Source organism: Triturus cristatus, chromosome 12 (assembly GCF_964204655.1).
Source record: "Triturus cristatus chromosome 12, aTriCri1.1, whole genome shotgun sequence".
Lineage (NCBI taxonomy): Eukaryota > Metazoa > Chordata > Amphibia > Caudata > Salamandridae > Triturus > Triturus cristatus.
The window spans coordinates 735,331,734-735,357,613 of NC_140595.1; the positions used below are offsets into that span (position 1 = coordinate 735,331,734).

Sequence of the window (25,880 nt, forward strand, 5' to 3'; positions counted from 1 at the left end):
TCTTTTTCCCTGTGTTAAATTGCTGGCAAATCAAACATCTTTGACAGATACTTTCCGCAATTGTCCTGAACTTTGCATTGTACCAGGTTTGCTTAAAAGACCTAATCATCGAATCCCTTCCCAAATGTCCCTGGCCATGATACATCCTTGCCATTGCTGACAGCATGGAGTTCGGCATTACTGGTCTGCCATCTCTATAGACCCAAACATGGTCTGTCTCTCTTGGGGCACAACCTGCCTTAATCCAATCTTTCTTTTCTTCCTCCTCTGCCTCATCCTGCAACTGTTTCACTTCATCCCACGTCTCTAAGACATTAGTAAACATCACAGAACAAAAAGACATTTCACCTTCTCGTTCCCGATTAATGGACTGGTTATTCTTGGCGCAATATTGAGCAATGTCATTTGCATAACGGTTGCCCACTGTCACAAAATCATCTCCTTGTCCATGAGCAGCACATTTTACAACTGCTAATTCTTTAGGCAGCTGTATCGCCTCAAGTAATTTCCCAATCACTTCAGCATTCTTTTTTGGAGTCCCACTCGACGTCAAGAAACCTCTTTGTAGCCAAAGTTGGCCAAAGTCATGCACAACTCCAAATCCATACTGACTATCAGTCATCACAGTCGTTCTCAAATCTTTCCCAATTTCACAAGCTTTTGTCAATGCCACTAATTCAGCAACTTGCGCAGATTTCACTCCTTTCAATGATGATGCTTCCATTACTTCTGAAACCTTACACACTGCATATGCTGCACATAGCACACCCTCATCATTCCTCAAGCATGATCCATCCACAAACAACACATGATCACTCTCATGCAAGGGAAGATCCCTTATGTCTGGTCTCGGTTTTGTACAGTAATCAAGCACATCCAAACAATTGTGATCATCTTCTGTTTTCACACCCACATTTTCAATATCCGGCAACAATGTCGCTGGATTCACATTCACACATCTCTCAAGAGTCACATTTGATGCTCCCAGAATGACTTTCTCATATTTAGTCAACCGACTATGTGACATGTACTGAGTTCTGCTTCTTGTCAAAAGAATTGCCACATTATGAGGTACGAATACCCTTACAGGATATCCCATTATGATTCCCTCACTCTGTTCTAGGCTTCTGCATGTTGCAGCCACAGATTTCAGACAACCTGGTAAACCCACAGCTACAGGGTCAAGTGTCGATGAGAAGTACGCAATAGGCCTTCTCAGTAATCCATGCTTTTGAATTAACACTGAAAGTGCACATCCATTTCTCTCACTGCAGTACAATTCAAATTCCTTTTCATAGTCTGGCATACCCAAAGCAGGGGCTTCACACATTCTGCTTTTTAACTCTTCAAATGCTGCCATTTGTTCTCCATCTAGTTCCAATGGGTCTGTCATCTCACTTTTTGTCAGCTTAATCAGTGGCTTTGCTATCAGCGAAAAATTAATTCTCCACTGACGACAATAACCCACCATTCCCAGGAACATTCTCACCTCTCTCTGGGTCTTTGGGGCCTTCATTTCCCTGATAATTTTGATCCTGTCATCAGTCACTTTTCTCAGACCTTTCTCAATATTGTGTCCAAGATAATGCACCTCTTTCTTGCAAAATTGCAATTTGGCTGGAGATACTTTTAACCCTCCATCTGCCAGATGATTCAGTAAAGCTATAGTATCTACTTCACAAGCTTCACGTGTCTTTGATGCCACAAGTAGGTCATCAATATACTGCACTAGTACTGAGTTTTCAGGCATGATCAAACTCTCCAATGACTTTTTCAATAACTGATTGAATATTGAAGGACTCTCTGTATACCCCTGTGGGATACGACACCATGCTAAAATACGCTGGCCAAATCTAAATGCAAAAATCGGCTGGCTGTCATGATGCAATGGAATTGAAAAGAAAGCATGACACAAATCAATCACTGTATACCACTCAGCATCATGTGGAATCTGATACAAAATCACTGATGGATTTGGCACAATAGGACAACATGCCACCACAATTTGATTAACTTTTCTCAAATCCTGTACAATCCTGAACTTCCCATTAGGCTTCTTTAGCCCCATTATCGGTGAATTACACGGACTACTCAGTAGTTCTCTCAGAACTCCCTGCTGAATCATTTTCTCAATTATAGGAGTTATTCCTTCAATTATTTCTGGTGTCATTTTGTACTGAGGAATGTTAGGATAAGTAATTCCCTCGTTCACTGAAATTTTCACAGGATCTACATTATTCATCAATCCCACATCCTCTCCAGTAAAATCCCAAACTGTCCTTTTCACTGTGTCTCTCAGCTCTTGAGGCAAATCCTCTGGATCAAACACAGCATATGCACCAATTAACTCACTCTCTCTATTTTCTAGAGTCATTCGGTACAAAACATCCCCATCTGGTGTTTCAAAAGCTATTCCATCTGGTGTACAAAAAATTGTACAATTCATTTTACAAAGTAGATCCCTACCTAACAGGTTCACTGGACTTGTGTCACAGACGATAAATCTGTGCATGTCTGAAAATTTCCCTATTTGTACTCTTACTGGTTCAGTAAGACGTGTTCTGATTTGTGTATTGGCTACACCAACTACTTGGATTGCTTCATCCGAGAGAGGAAGATTTCTAATATCTGTTGACCTGACAGTTGATCTTGTCGCACCTGTGTCTACTAAAAAAGTAACACCTTCTTCATTTATTTTTCCATCCACAAATGGTCCTGCCTGGTCTATTTCTAGAGTTGCACCAAGTATGCACTCTTCCTCCTCTCTTCGGCACCGTCAATAATCACCCTCAGACTCACTCCCTTCATTCTTTAACAAGTACTGTTGTACCTGGTTAGAACGCCTTGGTTTGTTTACCTGCTCATCATTGTAGAATCCCGAATCCGGATTATACTTTTGTGATCCTCTATTCTGCGGCAAGGGCGGTTTTGGCTCTTGACTCTGTTGTCTCACAACTTTCTGCTGTTGCTGCTGTTGATTATTCCCCTCGTTCTGCACCTGTTGATTTAAGGATTTTCCCTCATTATTCACTAATGGTGGATTGGTACACTCAGATCTCCAATGTCCCAGTTGGCCACCGTTGTGACATGGGAACTTTTTTTTAGCTTCCTCAAGATTCCCCTTTCCTTTCCCTGCATACCTAGGTCTATTCCCTGCATTATTTCCTGCATTATTCGCCTGTTCCACCAACTGTGCTTCCTGTCTTTCCGCAACTTTCACTTGTGCCCACATTGCTTTCTCTTTCAGCTTTCTCTGTTTTGCTTCAATCTCATCACTGAAGTATTTTGCATGTCTCAGAATCTCATCTATTTTCTTACTCTGCCAATCCACAGTATGCTCACGAATTCTTTCACTAATCTCAGGTCTCAGGCCATATACAAATCTGTATACAAAATGACTCAAATCCTTGTCACCCAGGTGTTCATCTCCACTGAATTGTTTAAATGCCAGTATCAGCCTCTCGTAAAAAGCATGAACTGATTCTTTTGCTTCCTGATGTGTTCGATCTATTTTAACCCAGTCTGTTTCTTTTGGAGGTACTTTATTTTTCAGGTATACAATCACCTGCTCATATTTTCTCATTACTTCTGGATCTGGTGCTCCTGTTCTCTGATCTCTTGGATATTCCTCAGTAGGCCAACTCACAACTATTTTACACTCAGCCCACAAGTCTGCTGGAACAATTATATCAAACAGACTATTCAGGTCAATCCACAGCACTTTTGACAATTTCACAAACCTGTCTACCTGCCTATACCACTCGACGGGCTTTTCTCTCAATCGAGGGAAATCATTCGTAAATTATAAAATATCCTGTCTGGTCCATGGAACATGTACATATCCTCCTCCAGGTATTTCTCTCATAGGATAAGTATCCACTGGTTTTTCCTTTTCTCTCACAGGAAATGCTGAATAAGTCCTATCCCCTGATTCTTCTCTCTTTTTGTACCACCTATCCTTCCACTTCTCAACATCACCCCATTTTCGCAATAAAGCGATCATCTCTTTAATCTGTCCTGTTCTACCAGTACCATTCAAATTTTCAATATCTTTATCTGTGAAATCCATCCTGTAAGACTTCTGCAAAACTTTCACTTTATCAATGTCAACTCCATATTCATTTGCTATTGCTCTTAATCTGTCATGTGTATTTCTCGCTCTCCAGGTGATATTTTTACACATAAACAATAATTCACCATCATGATGATTTTTTAGAATTTCTGTTGGAACTGTCCCTGCAACAAGCTCTTCTAATTCTACACGTAACCTAGCAACATCAATTGCTTGTGAATCTTTATCCCTCTTTTGAAGAACTTTCATCCATTCATTCAAATCTTCAGCTGTTATTTCAGTAGATTTTCTCACTGGAACCACTTTCTTCTGTGGTTCTAAAATTGGCATCCCTGAACAACTAGCTTCACCAGCATCCAGTCCTGAATTAGACTGTACCTCTAATCCTTCACTACATGTGTCATGTCTAAATTTTCCTGCCCTTTTTCCTGAATCTCCTGAAGGACCAGCCAAACTTGTCAATCTATTCCCAACATATGGAATAACCAAACCATTCTCACCCGTCCTCTGCTTATCAAAAACAGGCATAACCGGACCTATGGTTACGGGTACCGTAACAGCGTCTAGATTCTTTGTCAGTTCTTTGATCTTTTCAGTCAACTCCGATGTAGTTCTGGCTAATTCTCTCGTATTTTCGCCACTGCTTCTATTCTCTCTTTCCCTGAAAGGATTACCACTTCTTAACTCAGGTGTCACATTTTCTGTCTCAATGATACGCACTGTATCTCTTATCGGAGAAACAACTGGTGTACTCTCTTCTGGTTCCGGTCTATATGGAGGTGGTCTTTTGTAAATCATGTCGTTCAAAACCTCATCCTCATATTCATTAACTCCATATCTTCTCACTTCTGCCTCAGGAACCCTTTCTGTTCCCTCTTCAACTGTTCTCATAGGATATAATCCCTCTGACATACTAGCATCTCGCCATCTCGTCATTTGATCATGATGAGTTTCACGACCATGTCTCCTCCCGAACATATACCTATAGTTGCCTCCAGACCTCTGGTTCTCTCGCTCATGCACTTCCTCTTCCCATTCCACTAAAGCCTCGAACTGTGTCGGCCTTGGTCTTGGGTCAAGACATAACATCTTTTCCCGTAAATTTTTCAACACGGCCAGATTAAATGAACCATGTTCTGGAAATGCTAAAACTCCATCTTCCTTGGTATACCTAACCCAATTTTCCAACCATATACAGGTATGATACCCATATCTCGCAGCCATGAAGGATGCAGGCGTTTTCGATGGAGGTAACAATTCACCCTCTCTCGTTTTAACATCTTTATCCTTGTCGAACCAATTTTTAATCTTTCTGAACAAAGATTTTTTCTTTTTCTCTTCTTGGTAATACATTTTAACGCTTACCAAAACTTTCTAATCCCTTCCGTAATACAACTGCACAATATGATTTTTTCAACCAATAACAGCGCGACTCACACTAACGCACCAATCCTGGAACGTTTACGTCACTAGAATAGCTCTACCAATCCTTGCGCGGCTCACACCAACGCACCAATCTCAGCGCGAGCACTATTCTGATCTAATATCCAATCAGAGCGCGGTCTGTTTGACGTCAGCAGTCGCTGCAGTCGCTTCTGTCTCCTGTCTCTTGTCACTCGTCTACCCCTCCTTTACAAAATTTCTCAGTAGACTCCGTGTCAAATTTCTACAAAATCTATTAGTTACAACATATAAACATCTCCATTGTCTGCTTCGCTAACCACAGAATAGTAAAGAAAATCTATTTCACAAGAATCCCGTTGACACAGTAGCACATCCCTCTACTCTGCCCTTCTAACATACATTCATTAATTGTTTCCTCTAGGACTTGTCCAAAGAGTCTTACAATCAACTAAATATATGAACATTCACGCACATTCATACAAGAAAATATAGTACATACACACAGAATCCTGCTTTTCCCGAGAACAGCGAACAATCTGCTCCACTACAGAATTATAACACACATTAACCAAGCAGCTTACCTCTACCCAGTTTCTCAAACAAGCTCAGAGAATACCTATTACTTCTCCCGCGATAAGCTTTAACGGCGAACCTTACGGATCCCTGGGACTTAAAACCAGAGTTTCACAGATAACCTTCACTACCATACGCACTCCTTATATACCAGAAATATCTCTAATAGTAACATACGACAATGTCACTAATTCCGAATCCAGACAATGTGACGCACAACTTCGATTGTCACACGTTTTCTTTTTCCTGCATACATACAGGACCAACAATCCCGTCTTTCCCGAGAGCAGCATATACTTCCCTCTGCCCTACTACGGAACTGCTACTAGCTCCCAAGTTCCAGAAGCACTACATATAACTCAACATGACGACTCCAACATATAGTATTAGTACATATACCAACATCAATCAATAATCAATAATCAATAAGCTAATGTACAAGCAATCTAATCAGATCAAGACAATCATCAATAACCATCCTCACTCTGCTACCAGGAACTTGATGCAGATTGGGGTGTACAAAATCTCCCTACTTCCACGGATAGAGTAATTTCACAGTTACACGCACATACACTCACCATACACTAGGGCCCATTTCACTAACATACACTCAAATACTCCACCAGCATTGAACCTATGGAAAGAAAACTCCTAAACACCCCACATCTACACTGAGGTCGATAAGACCTAGTTATTGAAATTGTCATAATCTAAACAATCTATACATCAATAATCAAATAGAGTACTCAATAATCGACAAGAAATAATCACCAACACCGTATTTAAAATTATGATTCTTTATCTAAAATTAGTCAAAAGAAATTAATCAGAATAAATCATTTTCTCATAATTACCTATTCTAGCTAAATGTCAGAATGGGTCATCAGGACAAGTCTCTCAGTAGAAATCTCCCGAGTCATCGTCCTCACAGCATCGATCCTCACCAACGCAGGTTTGGGAAGAAATGGCAAAGTGGCCTCCTGCCCTCTCTAGGCTAACAATATTTATAATGAAACTTGCAATATTAAAGAAACATTAAATGTTCTACACGTCCGCCGAACCGCTGAGCAGAGCGAGCAGGAAAGGATGTAGCATCGCTACATTTGGAAAATCTCCGCTCAGGAAAATCACAAAAATAAAAAGACAGAACAGGAACCAAAAATAAAAAAGTAACTTTTAACATCCACATTTCCTCGGCGATGACACAATGAGCTCAGAGTTCTTTCTTTATGGCTCCTTTGTCCTCCAAGGCTGTTCCGATACATCTGGAAACTCGCCCAGAACTGCTGCTGTTCTCACGGAAAGTTTTAACCAGGCAAGGACTGTGGTCAGATGTCTCGTGACCATATTCAGCAAGGCCCTCTCATCACAAATCTTTCACTCAAGGCCAGGCTGCAAACGGCAGCCATTTTAGGTTAGGCCAAAATAGACCATCTTAATTAAAAGAGACAAAAACAATGTTACCACAACATAATGATTAAACAGTGTTAACCCCACTAATACCCTTATGTGTATGTAATTATCTAGCTTTTGCAACACAGGAAAGCATTAGTTCAAAAGCGTTTCGTGCTTTTAAAATAAACAGCACTCAGCAACGTTTATTTAATAAAACATGCACATTGTCAATAAGCAACACATACGCGTTCCCACGTGTAATTCTCTCTTGTTAATTCGTACATGTTGATAAGTAAAAACACTTACACAAAACAAATAATTAATAATTAATGATTATTAATGTTAATTATGACAAATAGACAAACCAGAGCTTAAAAACCCAATAGATTTTCATCAGAAAATCCTGCTCCAGCATGAGCACCCAGTCAAGATACATGCAAGGCTGTAAATTGGACCTACGCTAACAAGGATTCAAGATTGGATCCTTCAACCACACTCTATGATTGGTAAGACTAAAAGCTGTGTACACAATGATAAAGAAAAACATTTCCCACCGATGTCAAGAAAGTAGACTGCAGGCCATCAGTGGACAGAACCACCAGGATCAAATGGGCTCATTTGATGTGCACAGTTTGTCCAACCATAATCGATGAGGATAACTAATCCTAGAGCAAGGTGGCTCTTTGCCCAAGCAAGATGTGAGTCTCCCTGTCGATAAGGTTGTTGCTGAAAAAGAGAAACTTCTTCCCAAAAGACACCTGTAAACGGGGTTTGAAAGAAGACCCATCATATTTCCACCTGAGCTACCTATCGTATGCTCTAGTAAGAGAGAAGGCCACAGCGTGAGTGTTTAAAAACTGAAAAGGACCTCTGTTCTACTTACTTTCCTACAACTTTTATTTTACTATAAGTCTGATTGCCCAATATCTTGAAAAAAGCCTGGATAAAGGGATAAACCTTTAATCCACACCTTACCATTTACCGATTACATTAAACAGCAAGCATTGCAATGCAATAGGTCTCTCATTTGCGAGAGGTCGAGCTATTTGCATTGTAAATGACAATGTCTTTTACCTATGTGTTTTGGGTTGGAGTGTAGAGAACCTACATGTGGAATTATGTAGGTTGTATTGGCATTATTAGTTGTGGTATGATGTGTAAATTTGTGGTGTGTTTTGGAGGTATGTAGTGTTGTGGAAATGTGTTGTGTATTTAAAATATGTGGTTTTTGTGTGGGATTATGTAGTGTGTTTTGGAAATGTGTGGAGTTGAATTGTGTGGCATTGAGCGAAACTATGATATTGGAATTATGTGTTATGGTGTGGAGTGCATTTATGTGGATTGCTGGTATGTGGCATAGAGTGCATTTATGCGGGGTGTATTTATGTTGTTTTGAGTAGAGTGTAATTACGTGTACTGTAATTATATGGAGCTGAGTGGTATTATGTGGAGTGTAATTATGTTATGTGGTGCAGACCTTTGTGGCAATGTTTTGTGTGGAATTATGTGGCATGGTTTGTAGTGGTACTATGTGGCGTGGTATGCAGTAGTATTTTATGGTGTTGCTTCATGCTGGAAAAGGGATATGGATCACATCAAAAGTTTAGAAACCCCTGCAGAATAAAATCGAACTTTGGAGCTCGAAAAAGCAATAATCACCGAAAGATGGTTGGTTCCTGGCACAGTGGTTGTGCCAGCCTACTTCTCTGTTGTGGCCTCGAGCAATGTGTCACAAATCCAACTTCTCCTTAACGGTAAGCATGGCTAACTATTAATTTGGTTGACCCATTTGTAGACCCAGTATATTATTTATACTCCCTCCTATTTATTCAATATCATGGGTCTGTTTAAAAACAAAAACCTTCTTGTTTTTTAACTACAGCTGACTGTTTTTCCTGTGTATGCCTGCGTGATGTTCTAAAACCCGCAGAACCCATTCCTTTTTAGGTCGAGCCTATAGCGGCTGCACACATGCACTGCTCGCCTTGCGAGGCATGTAGTATTCAGTATGGAGTGGAAGCTTTGTGGAAGCTCCTCCCACTCTCGGCCCATCTTTTTCATTGGCTTGTGTCTTTGTCGTTCCTAAATGCTGCCTTCTGATTGGTTTTAGGCTTGTTAGTCCCTCCTTATGACAGCCATGTTGTCATTTGTATCCTTCCATGGCTACTGGCCCCTTTACTTCGAGTGTTGCACAGTATGTTTTATTTAGAAATTGTGAGCACTATTTACTTGCTGTGCCTCTCCACCTTCCTCCCGCTGTCTGTGCCTATATCTATATTTCAAAAACATCTCTTGTGTGCATCCTTCATGCATTGAACGCTGGGCAGTGCATTTGACATGACCAGTGCTGCTCACGGCGGGTTGGGTGGCACAGCTCAGTTTACGAGGCGCGATTCCAAACCTTTCTCACCTGGTTTGGCAGCAGTGGGCTTCGGGGCGCTGTTCTCCTGCTCAGCCTCCTCCGCGCCCCTCCGGACCCCACCAGAGACAAAGGGCCGTCCCGTCCCACTGGCCAGCTCGGTGCGCTAGTGCGCACTGGTGCCCCCTGTCTGGGTGGGGTAGGTCTGCGTGCTGTTGGTGACAGTGGCAGGGGCGGGGGTTGTGTCCACCACGGGGGCCCAGGCAGAGCTGGAGAGCCCGGCGAGGCCTACTAAAGGTGGAATTGCCGCACTCTGTGCTCCCAGGCGAGGGGCTGGCTTAAAGTCCAAAGATCTCATTGCTAGTTACTGAAATTACCAATGTAACGTTATATTCACCAGACTCCGCCGGCCGCGCAGTATATCTGATACAGATCAGTGATGAACCCAGCCCCTGACACCGCACACAGGGCTCGGAGAGACCACCCTCCGGAACCCCTGCAGAATTCTACATGCAGCGCTACAGCATTCCTGGGAATAGCAGGGACTGCAGTACCAAGCAGAATAAAACTTTGGGAAGAATTGTGCATGATTGCAAGTACTTTAAAAAAAAAAAACGTTCCTAACAAAATACCATTTCCCGTTGTGTCATCGTGCCTGTAAATCCTTTTTCTGTATTTTTACAAGTTGTGTCTTTTGATCTGGTGCTCATATAAAGCTGAATCGGCGCCAACTGCATAAAATGTTGCATGCACGCGTAGCGATCCGTAGCAGTCTAACACAGGTCTACATAAAAGCCCATTTCTGGTGTGACCATGGGCTTCTATGGGAATTCTCTGCGGCATATTATCAAGCCCATTATCGCCGCTTTAGCGGCAGTTTTCTGCCGATAAAGTGGCATATAATTTTAACGCCAGACCTTGATAATATGCCCCTTGTTTCGGAACCGTTTGTCCTGAAAATAAAGTCCGCTTCCTTTTGGTTGCCCCTCATCGCAGTTCTCCCAACTTTTTATTTTAATTTCATCAACAAAGGGCACTTGTGAACTTGATTTATTACTCATTGGTCTTGTATAGCGCCAATGCCAGTCACCTGCCGACCACTTCACAGCGCTGGACGATGGATAACGGGACAGGGTGGGAACTGCTACCATGAGGCTCCTTCTGGGGAGGTCTCCAAGATGGCAATGCGCCCTCGGGTCCATTGAGGGCTTCCTGAGTGAGATGGAAGTGGTTCCACCCGGGTGAGGTGGTTCAGAGCTGTGGAGCAGGATTTTTTTCTGACTTTCATGCTTAAAAGCAGCTTTGAAGATCAGTTACCAGGTCTTCCTTTAACTTGTGTAAACTTGATGGCCATCTAGACACTGAATCCCTCCTGGCATGTGTTCCTGAGATTTCTGCATTTTGAGGGTTTGTCCACCATGCCTCCTCCACCCGGGCTGTCTTTGACACAGTCGAGCAGTGTACCCGCATCTTGGGCTGCCTATAGGCACCTAGCGGTGTCAGCTTGACCAAATCCATCAGTCGCCTGGTCAAACGATGGAAGGCAGAGCTGGTGTGTGCATTCTGTTTCCGGGCCAGGCACTCCCTTGCTGACTGATGGTTGATCCTCTGCAGTTCTTGCATCCATGTCATAGGTGGATGGTAGGTGATATTGCTGTAATCCAAGCTAGTTGGGACCTTTGACCTTGTTAGGTTGATACGAAGGAAACTAATCTCTCATCTTTGCAGGGAAAGTTGGATGTTATACTTTTCACTATGGCATGGATTTAGAGATCAAACAACATCTATAAGTATAACTATATAATGTTTATATACAGATTGGCAGATGCAGGAAAACCACCTAAAGGATTTTCGATCCCGTCTACACTCCAGTAAACTCTAAGGATGTCTCGAAATTTTACACGTTTTGCCCTCAGTAGACACAAGCACTTCCCAAGGCATATATTACTGCCTCCTTTCACCCTCGAAATGAAGCCGAGAGATGCTGAACCAACCTGGATTCGCCAACACTACTTCAAATGGAATTAGAAAATGAAATATGGGGTCTCTGTATTGATGTATTCAGACCATGGCTGGACAGGACTAAAAGGAGAGTATAGGAAAGAGTCTTTTTTGTATGGTCACCATCTCCCACTTTTTTCTCCAAATGCTGATGGTTATGACTCTGACAGTGCACTTGAGTTTGCTGCCCAGACCCCAGGGCCTGTGCTCTCTCCCAAAACTGTTATATTCAGCTTGGTAATCCCAAATTGGCAAAGACTTTTCCCCCTTGTAAGACCCTAGTATATGGTACCAGAAGCTGATAAACTAATTTATTCTGCCAAATAAAACTTTCAAACTAAAACAAGCATTTGCAATGCAATAGGTCTCGCGTTTACGCGACTTTGAGCCATTGACATTGTAAATGACAAAGCCTTTTATTTTTGATTTTGTTTTTAAAACATAAATAAAATGCATTGTCATTTACAATGCCAATTGCTTAAACTCGCGTAAATGGGAGACCTATTGCATTGCAAATGCTTGTTAGGACTAGCATTAGCCAAGACCTTTTGAATTCACTAAAAGTGTACATATGTAATATTGTTGCAGGGTGCTTTCAGCCAGCCCTCTCCTTCCAGGGGCTTGTTGGTGTATCATCCACATATTTCTTCCACCCATTGCTGCATACAACATGAGTTAATGGGTCAGGTAACTTCAGCCATTGGCTAACTTCACTGTGGGTGACGCCATTCTGCTCTTTTCCAATGAGCACACCCACAGTAGGTTCATTCAGTACTACTGACTACTACGGCAGTGTGTGCTTTTGAGGGAAAAAACGCCTTTTGATTTTAGCCAATGTTTATTTTCCAATTAGCGAGGGCCCAGCTAACTCCCATCAATAACGTTGTGCAAAAATCATAAAAAGCAAAACGAGCACTATCAAAGCCAAAAGGCTGACATCCAAGGCCACACCAGTGAGCGTTGCCAATGCTTGCTTAGCTGATTATTGGTGAGCGGAATTAGTTTATGCTTGTAATCTCTGCACTGTCAGAGGCTAGCAGAACAGCAGACTTGAAAGCATTTGACTTTCTGGCAGAGTAGGCTTCTCCGCGTGGCAGCTAACCCCTGGGGCAAAGACCTCTCTAAATCCACCCCCTGGGCTCCCTACTGTGCACGAGCCCATGCTCATAGCGTGTTCTGCTACTGACAACCACGGGTAGGTCCTACATCTTGGTGAGTGTCGTCATTCTTGAGGATAGTGCGTTTATGGACCCTAGGGTGGGTAAGCTGCTAAACCCGATCAGTGTGAACTAGAGCACACATAGCAGAGATCTGTGTGTAATAGTAGGGTCATAAGTTTGGATTCTAGAGGATTCACTCAGCCTAGCAATCCCTCCATCCTCAAAAAACATGAGTGCAACTGAGCTGGAAAGCAACAAACATTTTGATATTTCAGTGCCAAGGTGCCACTTTGGGAGAGAGCAAGAGGTTTATAAATGCAGAAGGCCATGGTGCGCTTTATTCAATTAAACTGAGGGTTTGGTGGGGAGGGGGTTGATGTAGATCTCACTGACCCAAAAGCTCACACTTTTCAGCACACACAGAGGGGAATGGGTGCAAAGTGTGCCCAGTAGCAATGCCCTGCACATTTCTACTCATCCAGCTGCGCGTATTGCCGCACACCTGTCAGGTGACTTGAGTGTGTGTTGCTGTCTCACAGTTTTGTCATTAACCCCCTAATTGTGAGACCACATACCTGACTCTTTAGCTGTGCAGAGTGGGCAATGGGCGCAGGGTGCATCTCTCGGATCAGGTTCACCCCAAATTGTATTCATTGCTGACAATAGGTGACCTCATCAGTCATGCTAGTTGTGATGACACTGATGGTATTTGAATAGTCATTAGTGCAGCTGTATAAAGTTGTGAATGGTCCAAGGTGGGGCATGAGTTCTAGTTTGCGTAGATAACTCTGACTGGGGAATTTCAGTGGTTTGGGGAGTTTGCTTTATATCCATAAGACTATTTTAACTGTAGCCTTTTATGGAGTTTGCTTTTTTTTATATATATTTTTTTCATTTAATCTGAGCCCTGTTTAACTATATCTTAACTTCCCCAAAGTTTGTATTTATAAGAATATGCCTGGATCAAAGATCAAATTATTTAAGGGAAGACTTGTTTCACTTCTTGTCCTTCCATAGGGGCACCAGCTAAAGGGTGAGAGGGGAAACATCAGTCATGTGAGCAGAAACAGCTTAAGCTAAAGCGCGGGTGTCGCTGTCGCTTCAAAAGTAAAGAAATAGAACAAAAAATGCTAATTCTTTCCCTATTTCTTTACTTTTGAAGCTTAAGATGTATAAAGCTAAAGCGCTGGTGCCGGCATTGTAAAAAAACAAGTAAAATAAACAGAAAAATGGCATGTGGCTGTGTTCGGCACCGCAAATAATAAAAGAAAGGCACAGCTGCTATTTTTCCTGCCACGCTGCGTACATATAAAAAACAAAAAAGCGTTGTGGGAGAGCGTGTCCTGCCTGCAGCAGCAGGCAGGAGAAAACTATTGAAGAAAATAGTGCTCGGAGACTGTAATTAAAACCTACCGTGTAACAACATATGTAACAGGGGGGGTCCTCATGGGAAGTTATAAGAAGAGAATACGAGGTACTTAGGAGGAACTATTAAGCCTATTAACCAATGAAAAGCTACCATTTACAAAGGACAGTGACAGGAGCCAATTAAAAAGATGGACAGAAAGTGGGCGGAGCTTTATGTCCATATAGAGAATACAGTGTCTCAAAGAGACAGGGCAAGTGCTGCCTTAGTGAGACGTAAAACGGCTTCACCTTCGTACTATAAGGGGCTATGAAATGATTGATTAGTTTTATAAAGTTCAACCACGTGACAAATTACCCAGTTGCACTTTATTTTTATGTCAAGGGAAACATATCTAAGGTTTTTCATCCATATTTTTGCATTTTTGATTAAAACCATATCAGATTAGGTCTTATTCACACACCACAAAGGGTGAGGACATATTTTCAAATTACCAAAAATGTTAGCATTGAATTAATTTGCGTAGTGCCACTTAAGTCACCATTGGGTGAAATATAAATCGGGCATTTGCCAACTTGCACGTGACTGAAGAATGAGTCAGGAAGCTGCAATATGATTTTTATTTTTGAATTGTTATTAAGGTGCCCCTTGGTTTCTAATTTTACCTATTCCTTGTAATACCCTCTATGCATCTATCTTATTAATTATGTAAAAGGCACATTGTGCCAAAAAGCATGTAAATATATGTGTCAGGTTCTGTCTACAAAGTCATCTTTGTTCTGTCTGTACTTGAGGCTCAGCTTATACCTGGGGAACAAGCTCATTATGTAGCTGGTGGTGAGGCTCTCCTCATATATTCTTAACTGGATCAGAAACCTGTAACCTAATAAATGTTCTCGAGGATGCCAACGTATTTCAGTCTTCAATTCACAAACAATGAACTAGCTTGTTCTCCTCTTTTCCGCAGTCTCTCGTATAGAGGTTCTATTCTGGACTCTTTGTTCTAGTGGTCATGTCATCTCCTGAGATGTATGCTGCTTCCTTCACCTCTATGCTTACTGAGGACTGTAATTTGGGCGCTTTGTATTCACTTCACCCTTTCCTTTACTACCTGTATGTTTCTCACTTTCGACTTTCTTCTGCCCCTGATGTGCCAGGACCTGATTGCTGCTCCCTTGTCTCTGTTTGGCCAGTCTATTGTCTCTGATACACAATTGTTGCTTTTTCAGGTCACTGTTGAGCTTCTTGCTGCCGTGCACCTGGTCTTGCCTTGTGCTAAATGTGTGCTCCCTTCTCTCTCTCTTTAGACTTCCGCAAAGCCTGTCTCTAGCACCCAAGCTGCTTGACAGCATCGTTTAGGTGCCTGACACACAAATTCTGATGTTCATTTATGTCTTCAAAATGAGCTTTTACCTGCAATGTGGAATTTTAATATGACCAAGTTAAGTTACCCTAAGGAATCCATGTTGATAAATATATCGTCACACCTGTGACACCATTTGCCCTGAATCTGGTTCTCCTATTTGCACGTCGTTCCCAGTGAGTCCTCGTACACATCGCCACATCCTCCTCTTTTAAGCTCCATGCCACCGGACCTTCACCTTCTGTGAGCCCTTCCCATTTGATCTCATTCTTCCGTGTCCCCCTCCCTCTGGCTCTCCATTCCCTCAGAATTCTTCTGATTTCTTCCTCCATTTCTGAACTCCTCACTCTGTCATCACTAATAAAACCTCTATCAATTCTCTGAATGCCTTATTTGTCTCACAGACACCCTCTCTCCACTGCCCCAGACTATCTCTCGATGACCTCCTTCCTTTGATCTCCTCTGCCTTTTCTGACTTCATCCCTAATTTACCTTTACTATCTTTGACAAGCTTCCTCTCTCATTGATAATCACCTTGTCTTACTTCCTTACTCTGTCTGCCTACCTCCGACTACCTCTTCTGGTGACTTACTCTCTCCATCTGTGTTCCTTGGTGGTGCCCTCATTGCTTTCTCACGATCTCTTGAATTTTTCCCTTATTGACCACCCTGCTGCACACCTACACTTAACTGTACTCTCTCTTCCCCCATTGACTGACAATCTCACACTTTATCCTCCATTGATTATCACCTCTCCCTCACAGCTTTTACCCTCTGCCCAATCCCACTCTGACATCACCAACTTTAAACCCTGCTGGCTGACTTCCTAGCTTTCTGATCTCCACCACTTCTCACAACCTCCCCCTCTCGGGTTTTCCATCTCTGACCTCTCACATTTCCTTTATTTTTCATTCCACAGCCATCAGGCAAATCGACTTGCACGTGGGATACAAGTCAGGCCCACTCTTGGCCGTGGACCCAGACAACGGTTTAGTGCTTCACTGGAGAGCCCATGGGAGCCCATTGAGGACAGATAAGACCATGATGGCAGATCTTCACTACATGGCAAATGACATCAGTAACATTGGTGGTGGGCCCGATGTGGTCATCGTGTTCACCATCTGGGCTCATTTCACTACTTACCCAGTGGAGGTGTACATCCGTCGGGTGAGAAACATCCGAAGATCCATCACAGAACTCTTGCAGAGAAGCCCCAAGACCACAGTGATCATCAAAACTGCCAACACAGGCTATAAGTCAATATATGGGAGTGACTGGCTGTCCCTCCAGCTAGACATGATCCTGAGGAAAATGTTCTCCGAGCTACCCGTGGCCATAGTGGATGTGTGGGACATGACCTCTTGTCACTATCTGAACGATGACATCCATCCTGGGAAGATCATCATACAAAATGAGGTGGACATGTTCCTTTCCTTCATCTGTCCCCACTGAACAGATGAGCGCCAAACCATTCTAGCGATAGCTCAGGGAGTTTTTGACATGCAATGGTACTCTTTTTTCTTTGTCTGTAGCGGTTGGATGAATTAAGATTATGCTTGAAAAGAACATCAGAGACAAAATAATTTTTCCCACACACAATATGACACAAGCACAGGGTGTGTGCATTTACTTGTTCTGTACTTTTTGTAAAGGCAGCTATAAAACATAATCACAAGTAAAGCACGTGTAGCTTCAATACCCATGAAACCTAGGGAGAAATCTACTATTCACATGGTAAGTAAAGATCTAATAATTGAACAGTTACCATAAATTGTGAAGTCATTTCACCGTAGCACTCTTTTTTTGTTGCTCAGTTGCCTCAGATGGGTGCCATTTTGTACTTTCTCATATCTCTCATTCGGATGATGCAATATTCTCTGTTTGTTTATTTTACTGGTGTTTTTCTTTTCCAGGACCTAGATGGTTTATCCTCTCCAAAGCAACATCAGCAGGGTTGCAGAGGTCTTGTGCACATCCAGATATTTTCTCTAGGAATTTCTCCCAATGCATGGGATTTTTTTTGGCATAGAACTCTTTGTCTCTTGAGGGTGGCTATTCAAGTTATCTTTCTGCTCCTGGCTCAGAATAATGGGTGCGGACAGATCATCTCTTATTAGCTGTGTCACCGCTGTTTTGATCCCCATGTGTAGAGGATATCTTTGCTGCCACAGCGTCTGTTCCTAGCCTTTCGCTTACCACATTCTGGTCTGTTTGAACAGTCTGCTATGCCACAGCCATCCATTATGTATGCTGGGGTTTAACTATTAACTTTACACAGCCCCACTGCCCAGGGCCACCCTTTCTCTCCTAGCCCCCATCCCCCTGTTGACAATAACACTACTACATCAATTCAAGCAGACCCTTCATAAAATCAGATGACTGATAGTGACAACCAAAGAATTATGCTACCCTTCATGCTGTTGCATATTTATTTGTATACCTGTGCTGAATGCTGTTCTTCTGTCCAACAGCTGTAAGTGGAACCCTAGTCTCTCTGGTAATCAGTCCTCATAGCTTCCAGTCCTCATGGCTTCCAGTCCTCATGGCTTCCAGAGGCTCTTTAATGGTAAGAGTGGAGTACATGGAGGAGGAGGTAACCTCGTGCATACTTGTCCGGAATCTGTGTGCAGCCGTAGTCTGCTCGGTCCAAGAGTCTATTCAGCCTTTGGTGTTGGCAGCTTTAGTTAGTCCCACTTGGGGGAAATTATAAATCTGGCTGTTCCTCCCATGCTGTTACTCCTCCAACAGAGAGAAGAGGGCCTCAAGTCCTTCTGTCCACGCAAGCCTTCTCAGCCACCCCTACTGAAGACAAAAGCAAATCTGGCCATTCAGTCTGTCATGATGATTGTTAAAGGTTAAACACAGGTTATCTAGAAGAAGTTTCAAAAAAAAATCTTTGTATGAGTCTGCACAACCCCTGGCTAAAGATATACCGCTTATCAAGAAGACAGCAAGTGCAGCTCTTATCAAACTCTAACCAGAAACACTCACAGGAAGCTTATTAATCTGAGGACCAGCACCCTTAGCTCCATCAGCAAGTGGGGTCTGTACTTGGACTGTGAAGAGGGCCCTTGAGGAATCCAAGATCCTGGCACCCATGCTGACTATTTGAATATGTTCCATTTCGGGGGCATCTTTCACCTTCGCTCTATAAATTGGACCCAAGGTAGCTGCATATGTAATGGCATGTCTTCGTAGGTCGTGCTGCAAGGAGACCCACAGGTACCTCTGTGCTAAATGCCCTAGACCTTCCTCAGAGGGCAAGGTCAGAGTTTCACCAGGCATAGGCCACAGAAATGCTCACATTTTTGGGCAACCCAAAAAACAGTATAGATTGTTCATAAAAGACCAGTCAGGACAAACTGTTAGATTTGGCCAAGATGTTAGATCTGGAATGCCCAGTCTCAAAGATTTTGGATTTGGCATTTGTTTGAAAGAGGAAGGTAAACGTAAACGATTCCTCAAAGAAATAATGACTCTCCTTACCCTCACTCACGGACTCCTCCAAAACTTGGAGGTCGAATCTCCCGCTTCTTCTGCAAATGGTCGCAAATCACCACAGATCGATGGGTTCTCGATCTTGTGCGCAGGGGACACGCTTTGGAGTTTATAAAGATTCCTCCATATACTCCACCAAGAGGTCCCCCTCCTGCACATTTGAAGGAGCTTTTGATTCAGCTAAACATCTTATTGAGAAAGGGCGCGATCGAAGTGGTGCCAAAACTACAGAAGGGCAGGGGGTTCTACTCAAGGTTTTTCCTTATTCAGAAGAAGTCGGGAGAATGGCGTCCCATTTTGGATTTGAGAGCCCTGAACAAATTTATCAAGACACAAACTTTTCGTATGTTGTCCCTACAAGAGGTCCTTCCTCTTCTCTCTCACGGAGATTTCATGACAACCCTAGATCTACAAGATGCTTACTTTCATCTTCCCATCTTGCCAAGACACAGAAAGTTCCTCCGATTCAGGGTGGCCGGACGGGGTTTTCAATTCAAAGTCCTACCGTTCGGCCTTCGTTCGGCTCCCCGAGTGTTCACAAAAGTCCTTGCACCGGTGGCAGCTTACCTTCGCCTTCAGGGAGTCCAAATCTTTCCCTACCTAGACGACTGCCTTTTGAAGGCAAAGTCCTTCGAACTAGCGTCAACACAAACCCTGGTGTGCAGTTCCCTGTTCCAATCTCTGGGCCTCACGCTGAACTTGGAAAAATCTCAGTTGCACCCAGCTCAAAACAGACTGTTCTTGGGAGCCATTTTGGATACAACTCTAGGGAAAGCTTTTGTGTCGCACGAACGACGACAACGTCTTCGCAATCTAGCGGCCTCTATCCATCTAAAAGAGTTCGTTTCTGTCCGATTGTTGAAGTCATTCCTAGGGATGTTGTCCTCCTGCATTCCTCTAGTCCCTCACTGTCGCCTGAAGATGAGACCTGTCCAAGAAGAACTGGACAAGCAATGGGCTCAGGTCTCCGGCAGTTTCAACGACCTAGTCAGAATCACTCCTCGCCTCAGAAAGGCTCTTCTATGGTGGACTCACGAAGAACATGTCTCCTCGGGGCGTCCTTTTCTGGCGGACTCGCCACAATTCACCCTCACCACCGACGCCTCTCTCGAAGGTTGGGGCGCTCACCTGCAGGGTCTTACTGTGAAAGGCAGGTGGTCTGTTCATCAAAAGACAAGACACATCAACCTGTTAGAATTACTGGCCATCTTTCTGGCTCTGAAAGCTTTCCGAAGCATAATTTATGGAAGCACGGTATTGATCAGAACGGACAACACAACGTGCATGCATTATATCAACAAACAAGGAGGCACGAGGTCCGTTCTGTTGTCCCTTCAGACCCAAAAGATTTGGAATTGGGCGATTCAACACCACATCGCCCTCACTGCAGTCCATGTTCCGGGAGCGTCCAACATACTCGCGGATTCCCTAAGCAGATCCTCCACGACCAATCACGAATGGGAATTACACCAACCCATTCTGGATCGCATATTCCAGCTATGGGGTCCCCCGAATCTGGATCTCTTCGCAACCTACCTGAACCGGAAATGCCAGTTCTACGCAAGTTGGCTTCCCCAACCAAAGTCATGCGGGAATGCCTTTTTGATGAACTGGTCCAAAATGTATGCTTGCGCCTTTCCACCGATACCTCTAGTCCCCAAGGTCCTACGGAAAATGAGGAGAGAACCCTGTCGGCTCATCTTAATAGCCCCCCGATGGCCTCGACAAATATGGTTCACGGAGCTGCTGCTTCTGTCTCAGTGCGACCCAATCATGCTTCGTCCTCTTCCGAATCTCTTGACCATGGAACACGGTCAAATTTGCCATCCCGATCCTGCATCTCTACACTTAGCAGCTTGGAACCTGAGTACTTTGAATTTGTGAATATGGACATCCCTGTGGAATGCAGAGAAGTATTAGCAAAGGCTAGAGCTCCCTCTACTGTAAAAACTTACAAACTCAAATGGAAACGCTTTTGTTCCTGGTGCAGTGATGTCAAAATTCATCCTATCCATTCCAAGCCTGAACAACTACTACCTTTCTTTTTGCACCTCGCAAAATCAGGCCTGTCATATGCTACCCTTAAGGTCTTTTTAGCAGCGATCTCACGATTCCGCCAAGATGGCTCGAACTCCCTTTACTCGTCAAGAGTAATGAAACAATTCTTCAAGGGACTGTTTCGTATGTTTCCTCCGATACGTCGGCCTCCTCCTCCTTGGCATCTAAACATGGTATTGGCGCAGCTGATGAAATCGCCTTTCGAGCCTATACATAAGGCCAGCCTCAAACATGTCACCTGGAAGACTTCTCTTCTCCTGGCGCTTACATCCTCTCGCCGGGTCAGTGACTTGCAAGCCTTTACCATTAGCCCTCCTTTTCTTCAATTTACTAAAGACTCTGTTCTGCTTCGCACCAATCCGGCCTATATCCCGAAGGTGCCATCTGATTTCCACCTCAATCAGCCGGTTGTTTTGAAAACATTTTTTCCTAATCCTCAGACGTTTGCAGAAAAGTCACTTCATTCTTTAGATATCAAGAGATGTCTCAAATTCTATCTGCAGAGAACTGCCGCCATTCGAAAAACTGACCAACTCTTTGTCGCCTACGGGCGCATGCGGCAAGGTCATCCTGTCACCAAACCATCTATAGCACGTTGGATATCCTCTGCTTTTGCCTTTTGCCATCAACAAGCAGGAAAACCTCTCGCTGCTGCTGTGAAAGCGCACTCCACAAGGAAGGTTTCTTCTTCCACTGCGCTGTTTGCTGGAGTTCCTCTTCAAGCCATCTGTAAAGCGGCGACATGGTCCAGCAGACACACCTTTACGAGACACTACTGTCTGGATGCTGCTGACAACACGGATACAGCTGTGGGACAGGCAGTCCTTCGTAATCTTTTTAAATAAGGTGAGCCTCTGTTGCTTCCCTCCTCCTGCATACAAGGTACTTTTATTTCTTTATATAATTATGTATAAGATGTTATAAATATATATATATGTATATATATCTAATATATATAGATAGACATCGATTTTATGCATATAATCTTTGCACTGTCTATACTACTATCTGGCTTCTTCTGTACCTTGTATTATTCTGCTACTACTGCTCACTACTCTTATTCAAGCATGTGAATCTATGAAAGACACACCAATACTGGAGAAGAACAAAAGTTACTTACTTGTAAACTGTGGTTCTCCAGTATTGGTGTCTTTCATAGATTCACATGCGACCCACCCACCTCCCCTCAGAGGCTCTTCCTTGTATTTGACTTTATGTCACTCTTGTGCTACGAAAATCTGAGAGCCTGAGTCTCTGGGGAGAGGGTTCTAGAGGGTGCGGACGCCTGATTGGCTGGATTTGACCTAGAACATAACGACAGTGATATGTTACAAAGGTGACAAGTTGTCTATCCATGAAAACTCTATGGTTTTTTCTTTCCTGTAGGCCTAATAGGCTTATGTTATTACTACATTGCTTTGTTATGTACCGTGGGACTCCCACTTCGACGACGGGGAATATTCAAGCATGTGAATCTATGAAAGACACCAATACTGGAGAACCACAGTTTACAGGTAAGTAACTTTTGTTCTTACGTGGCTTCTTGCTCGGCCCAGGTTGCAGGGGAGAATCAAGAGAAGGAAAAAGAAAGGAAAAATAACATGCCAGGGATTAACGCTGGTTTTTTATGGATTCTTTTAGATAGGTGAACCACCACCGGACGACGGGATGTGAGGGAGGAAAAAGGCATGAGGGAATGGACGCAGTGCAAAGGCAAAACAACACACGCGTGCATTATCTCCCCGTGCCTTTCCACCACCCCACCAAAACGACCCCTTAGAGGTACTCACCTTAAGCCACGACACGTGTCCAGGGCCGTGGCGTTGGGACCTGGGGCATCCTCTCCTTCCTGCGAACCGCCGGGCTTGATGGCGGTGTACACTACGCTTTCCTGGGTCTTCGTTCTCTCTTCTCGCTAGTCTTCTTCTTCAGTCCTCGTTTGGTTTCTCTCTCCACTCGTCCCCGATCTCTTTGCTTCCGTCCTCTCGTTCTTCCTGGTCTCTGGCTCCATGCCTATTTGGCCATCTCCTCCCGATGACATCAGGGGCCCCTCCCAGGTTCTTTGGTCTAGCACTAGACCGCTCGATGTTTCCGGCTTGGACTGCAGGCCAACACCACCCTTTGTCCACTTACGGTCCACCGCGTCGCTGTACTCCTCACAGTTTGACTATCGATCAGAGCATCTTGGCAGGAATTGTGCATTTGACTTATGGAAAATGTTAACTGTATCATCTCCTAAAGAAAGGAGACAATCTACCTTACTTAGAATAGATACAATATTATATGTCATAAGCAGGCCAGGTAGGAGAGGGTCCCATATTTGGGGATCCTTTCATACAAGAATTAAGGACATTTGTTACCCTGGACAAGGCTTATATCTCTCATGTTGGTGTTTAATTAGGCAGGTCTGGCTGGCACAGGGTGCTGGACCAGTCAGTTCCAACTTCAAGGTTCTAATACATACCAATGCTCATGTAATCATGGTGACTGGACTGGTGTTGTCTACCCTTCTCTTAAACAGGGTGGCAATACTTCTGTGGGAACTCCTGACGATTGACAAAGTTCTTTCTAAGTAAATCTAGGGGCATACACAGCCACTTCTTGCACAATTGCCACCTAATGCTGGATACTGCAGAGAGGTCAAGGTTTTCATATAGAATGTATATGGAACTCTGATCAAACCCATCTGTCTTAAGCAGTTCTCTTTAGAGGAGCAGCAAGTCACCAAAAGAGAAACTAACTCATCAAGAAACTGGAAATTTGAGAGAAAACTGATCAAAATGACCTAAGGACAGTGATTGTTTGAGTAGCTTTTACTAAGGCTACCCCCAAGGATTGCTTGCATCTTTAATTCACAATGTTTTGCCAGGCTCCCGGCATTGTTTGGTCCGAAGGCGTTTCTTTAACTTTAGCTAGAAGAACTAAGTCCAGCACAAGGTCAGTTGTTTACCTCCATTTCCCTCACAGCCATCAGCTTTATGTGATGTGTTACTTGAAAAAGTATGAAGTCACTAGAGAAGTGAAAAATATATGAAAGAACCACATTCTTTTAGAAAACGCTTTTCTCCTGTCTACGCTAACATTATCCTGTTTTATCTGGTGGTTAATGGCCGAGGTGGGCATGGACATCATTGATTTAGGCACACATTTAGTAAGTGATGCAAGGGCATGCAATCCTTCTATCTGGGAGCTAGTTTATTAGATATATATGAAGTCCCTGGTTGGTAGGACAAATCAATATTCAAAGAGTTGTTTCAATCCTGTAATTTGTGTGGCTTCTTTGGTTACTGACATGTTTTAAACAAGCATAACCCTCATCTACAGCCCTAACACAGAATAAACTAGCATTGGCAAAGCCCATAGATCTCTGCAATCTGAGAGCTATTGCTGTCGTTAGTGTCAATATCTTTAGCCCTGTTGAATAGCAGCATGGCTGAAAGTCATTGAAAAAAGCTCTGTGACACAGTCAGCGCTGGCCACGTCATAGTGCTACTCTTTCCTAGCACTATTCTTTAAACACACATATGCCATGATAAATGGAAACAAAGCAAATAAGAGTGACGCTGAAGATTACCAATGGTAAGCTTATGGGTGGGCTATAAGCCCACTGATTGAAACTAACATGTTTTGAAGAGTCCGCGCATGTGTTGTCTAGCCGAGACCTAAAAATAATGACAGCATCACACATCAAAGTTGCTGCGGAGGTTTGCATGACATGTGTCTCATATTTTGAAAATAAAAACCTAGGGCTGGAGCATTGAGTCTTATGTGGTGTGGACTCATTTGGTCACATTAATGAGGGGTGTGCTTGTGCTGTTCGGTCAATTAAAATGATTTACCTGCTAGGCTAGTAAAGGCCTAACGTTTTGGCTTGAGCATTCAGCACGTTTTGCTCAGATCTAGGAAATGATAACTACCTGGCTGCAAATAGGCCATCCCCAATGTTACAAGGACGACAAAGGCCACATCTAGCTCCTTGCTGAGACTTGTAGCTTCCGTGATGTTACGTGAACATTGAAACTGCATGTTCCACAAGGCAAAGTGGGGGAGAGGGTAGTGTGCACTCCCTTGTGTTTGTGTGTGAGCACAAACTATTCACAATGTTCGGTTGTAGGTGGCCTCACCAGTTTTAGCTGCGCCCCTATGCCACCAAGAGGAAAAATATCTAACAACGCCATGGTATATATAGGACAAGTTAAGTAGGATTATTTTGCAACATAACACACATGAACACAAACAGGCAGCAACTGAAAAGCACGCAATAATATGTGGCAACAGCTGGCTCGCTCTGCAGCAATGCAATAAATTGTAAACATGGAGAAATAACACTTCCCTGTCCCCCTCTCACTCTAACCCCATAACACACTCATAACAGCCAAGCCTCAGCAGAACCTCCCCTAACAAGAGGATTATTCTGTGGCAAGTGATTTTATGCATTTCAAAGGTTTTCACCTGTGGGTTACCAACGATGAATCTGATAGGAGAGAAGCAGCGTGGCTATAAACAATGCCAAGAAACTGTGGGGCAGATTTACATGCCCATTCAACACTTTTCACTGCCGTTGCGTCACTTTTTGTGGCAGCGTAAACAATGTGCCACGGTGCGGCCCATTTACAATGTGACACATCTAGG

At 43.4% G+C, this 25,880-nt stretch overlaps 1 protein-coding gene across 1 annotated transcript in view; it reads left to right on the plus strand.

Annotated features, from left to right (window-relative positions):
- The window catches only part of LOC146782623 (NXPE family member 3-like), a 232,598-nt gene extending 215,120 nt beyond the window's left edge, over positions 1 to 17,478 (plus strand). The window contains exon 5 of the mRNA XM_085640078.1: positions 16,612 to 17,478. Within this exon, the coding sequence (XP_085496204.1) occupies positions 16,612 to 17,144 (533 nt within the window). The 3' untranslated portion in view covers positions 17,145 to 17,478. The remainder of the gene's footprint in view (positions 1 to 16,611) is intronic.
- The last annotated feature ends 8,402 nt before the right edge of the window (positions 17,479 to 25,880 follow it).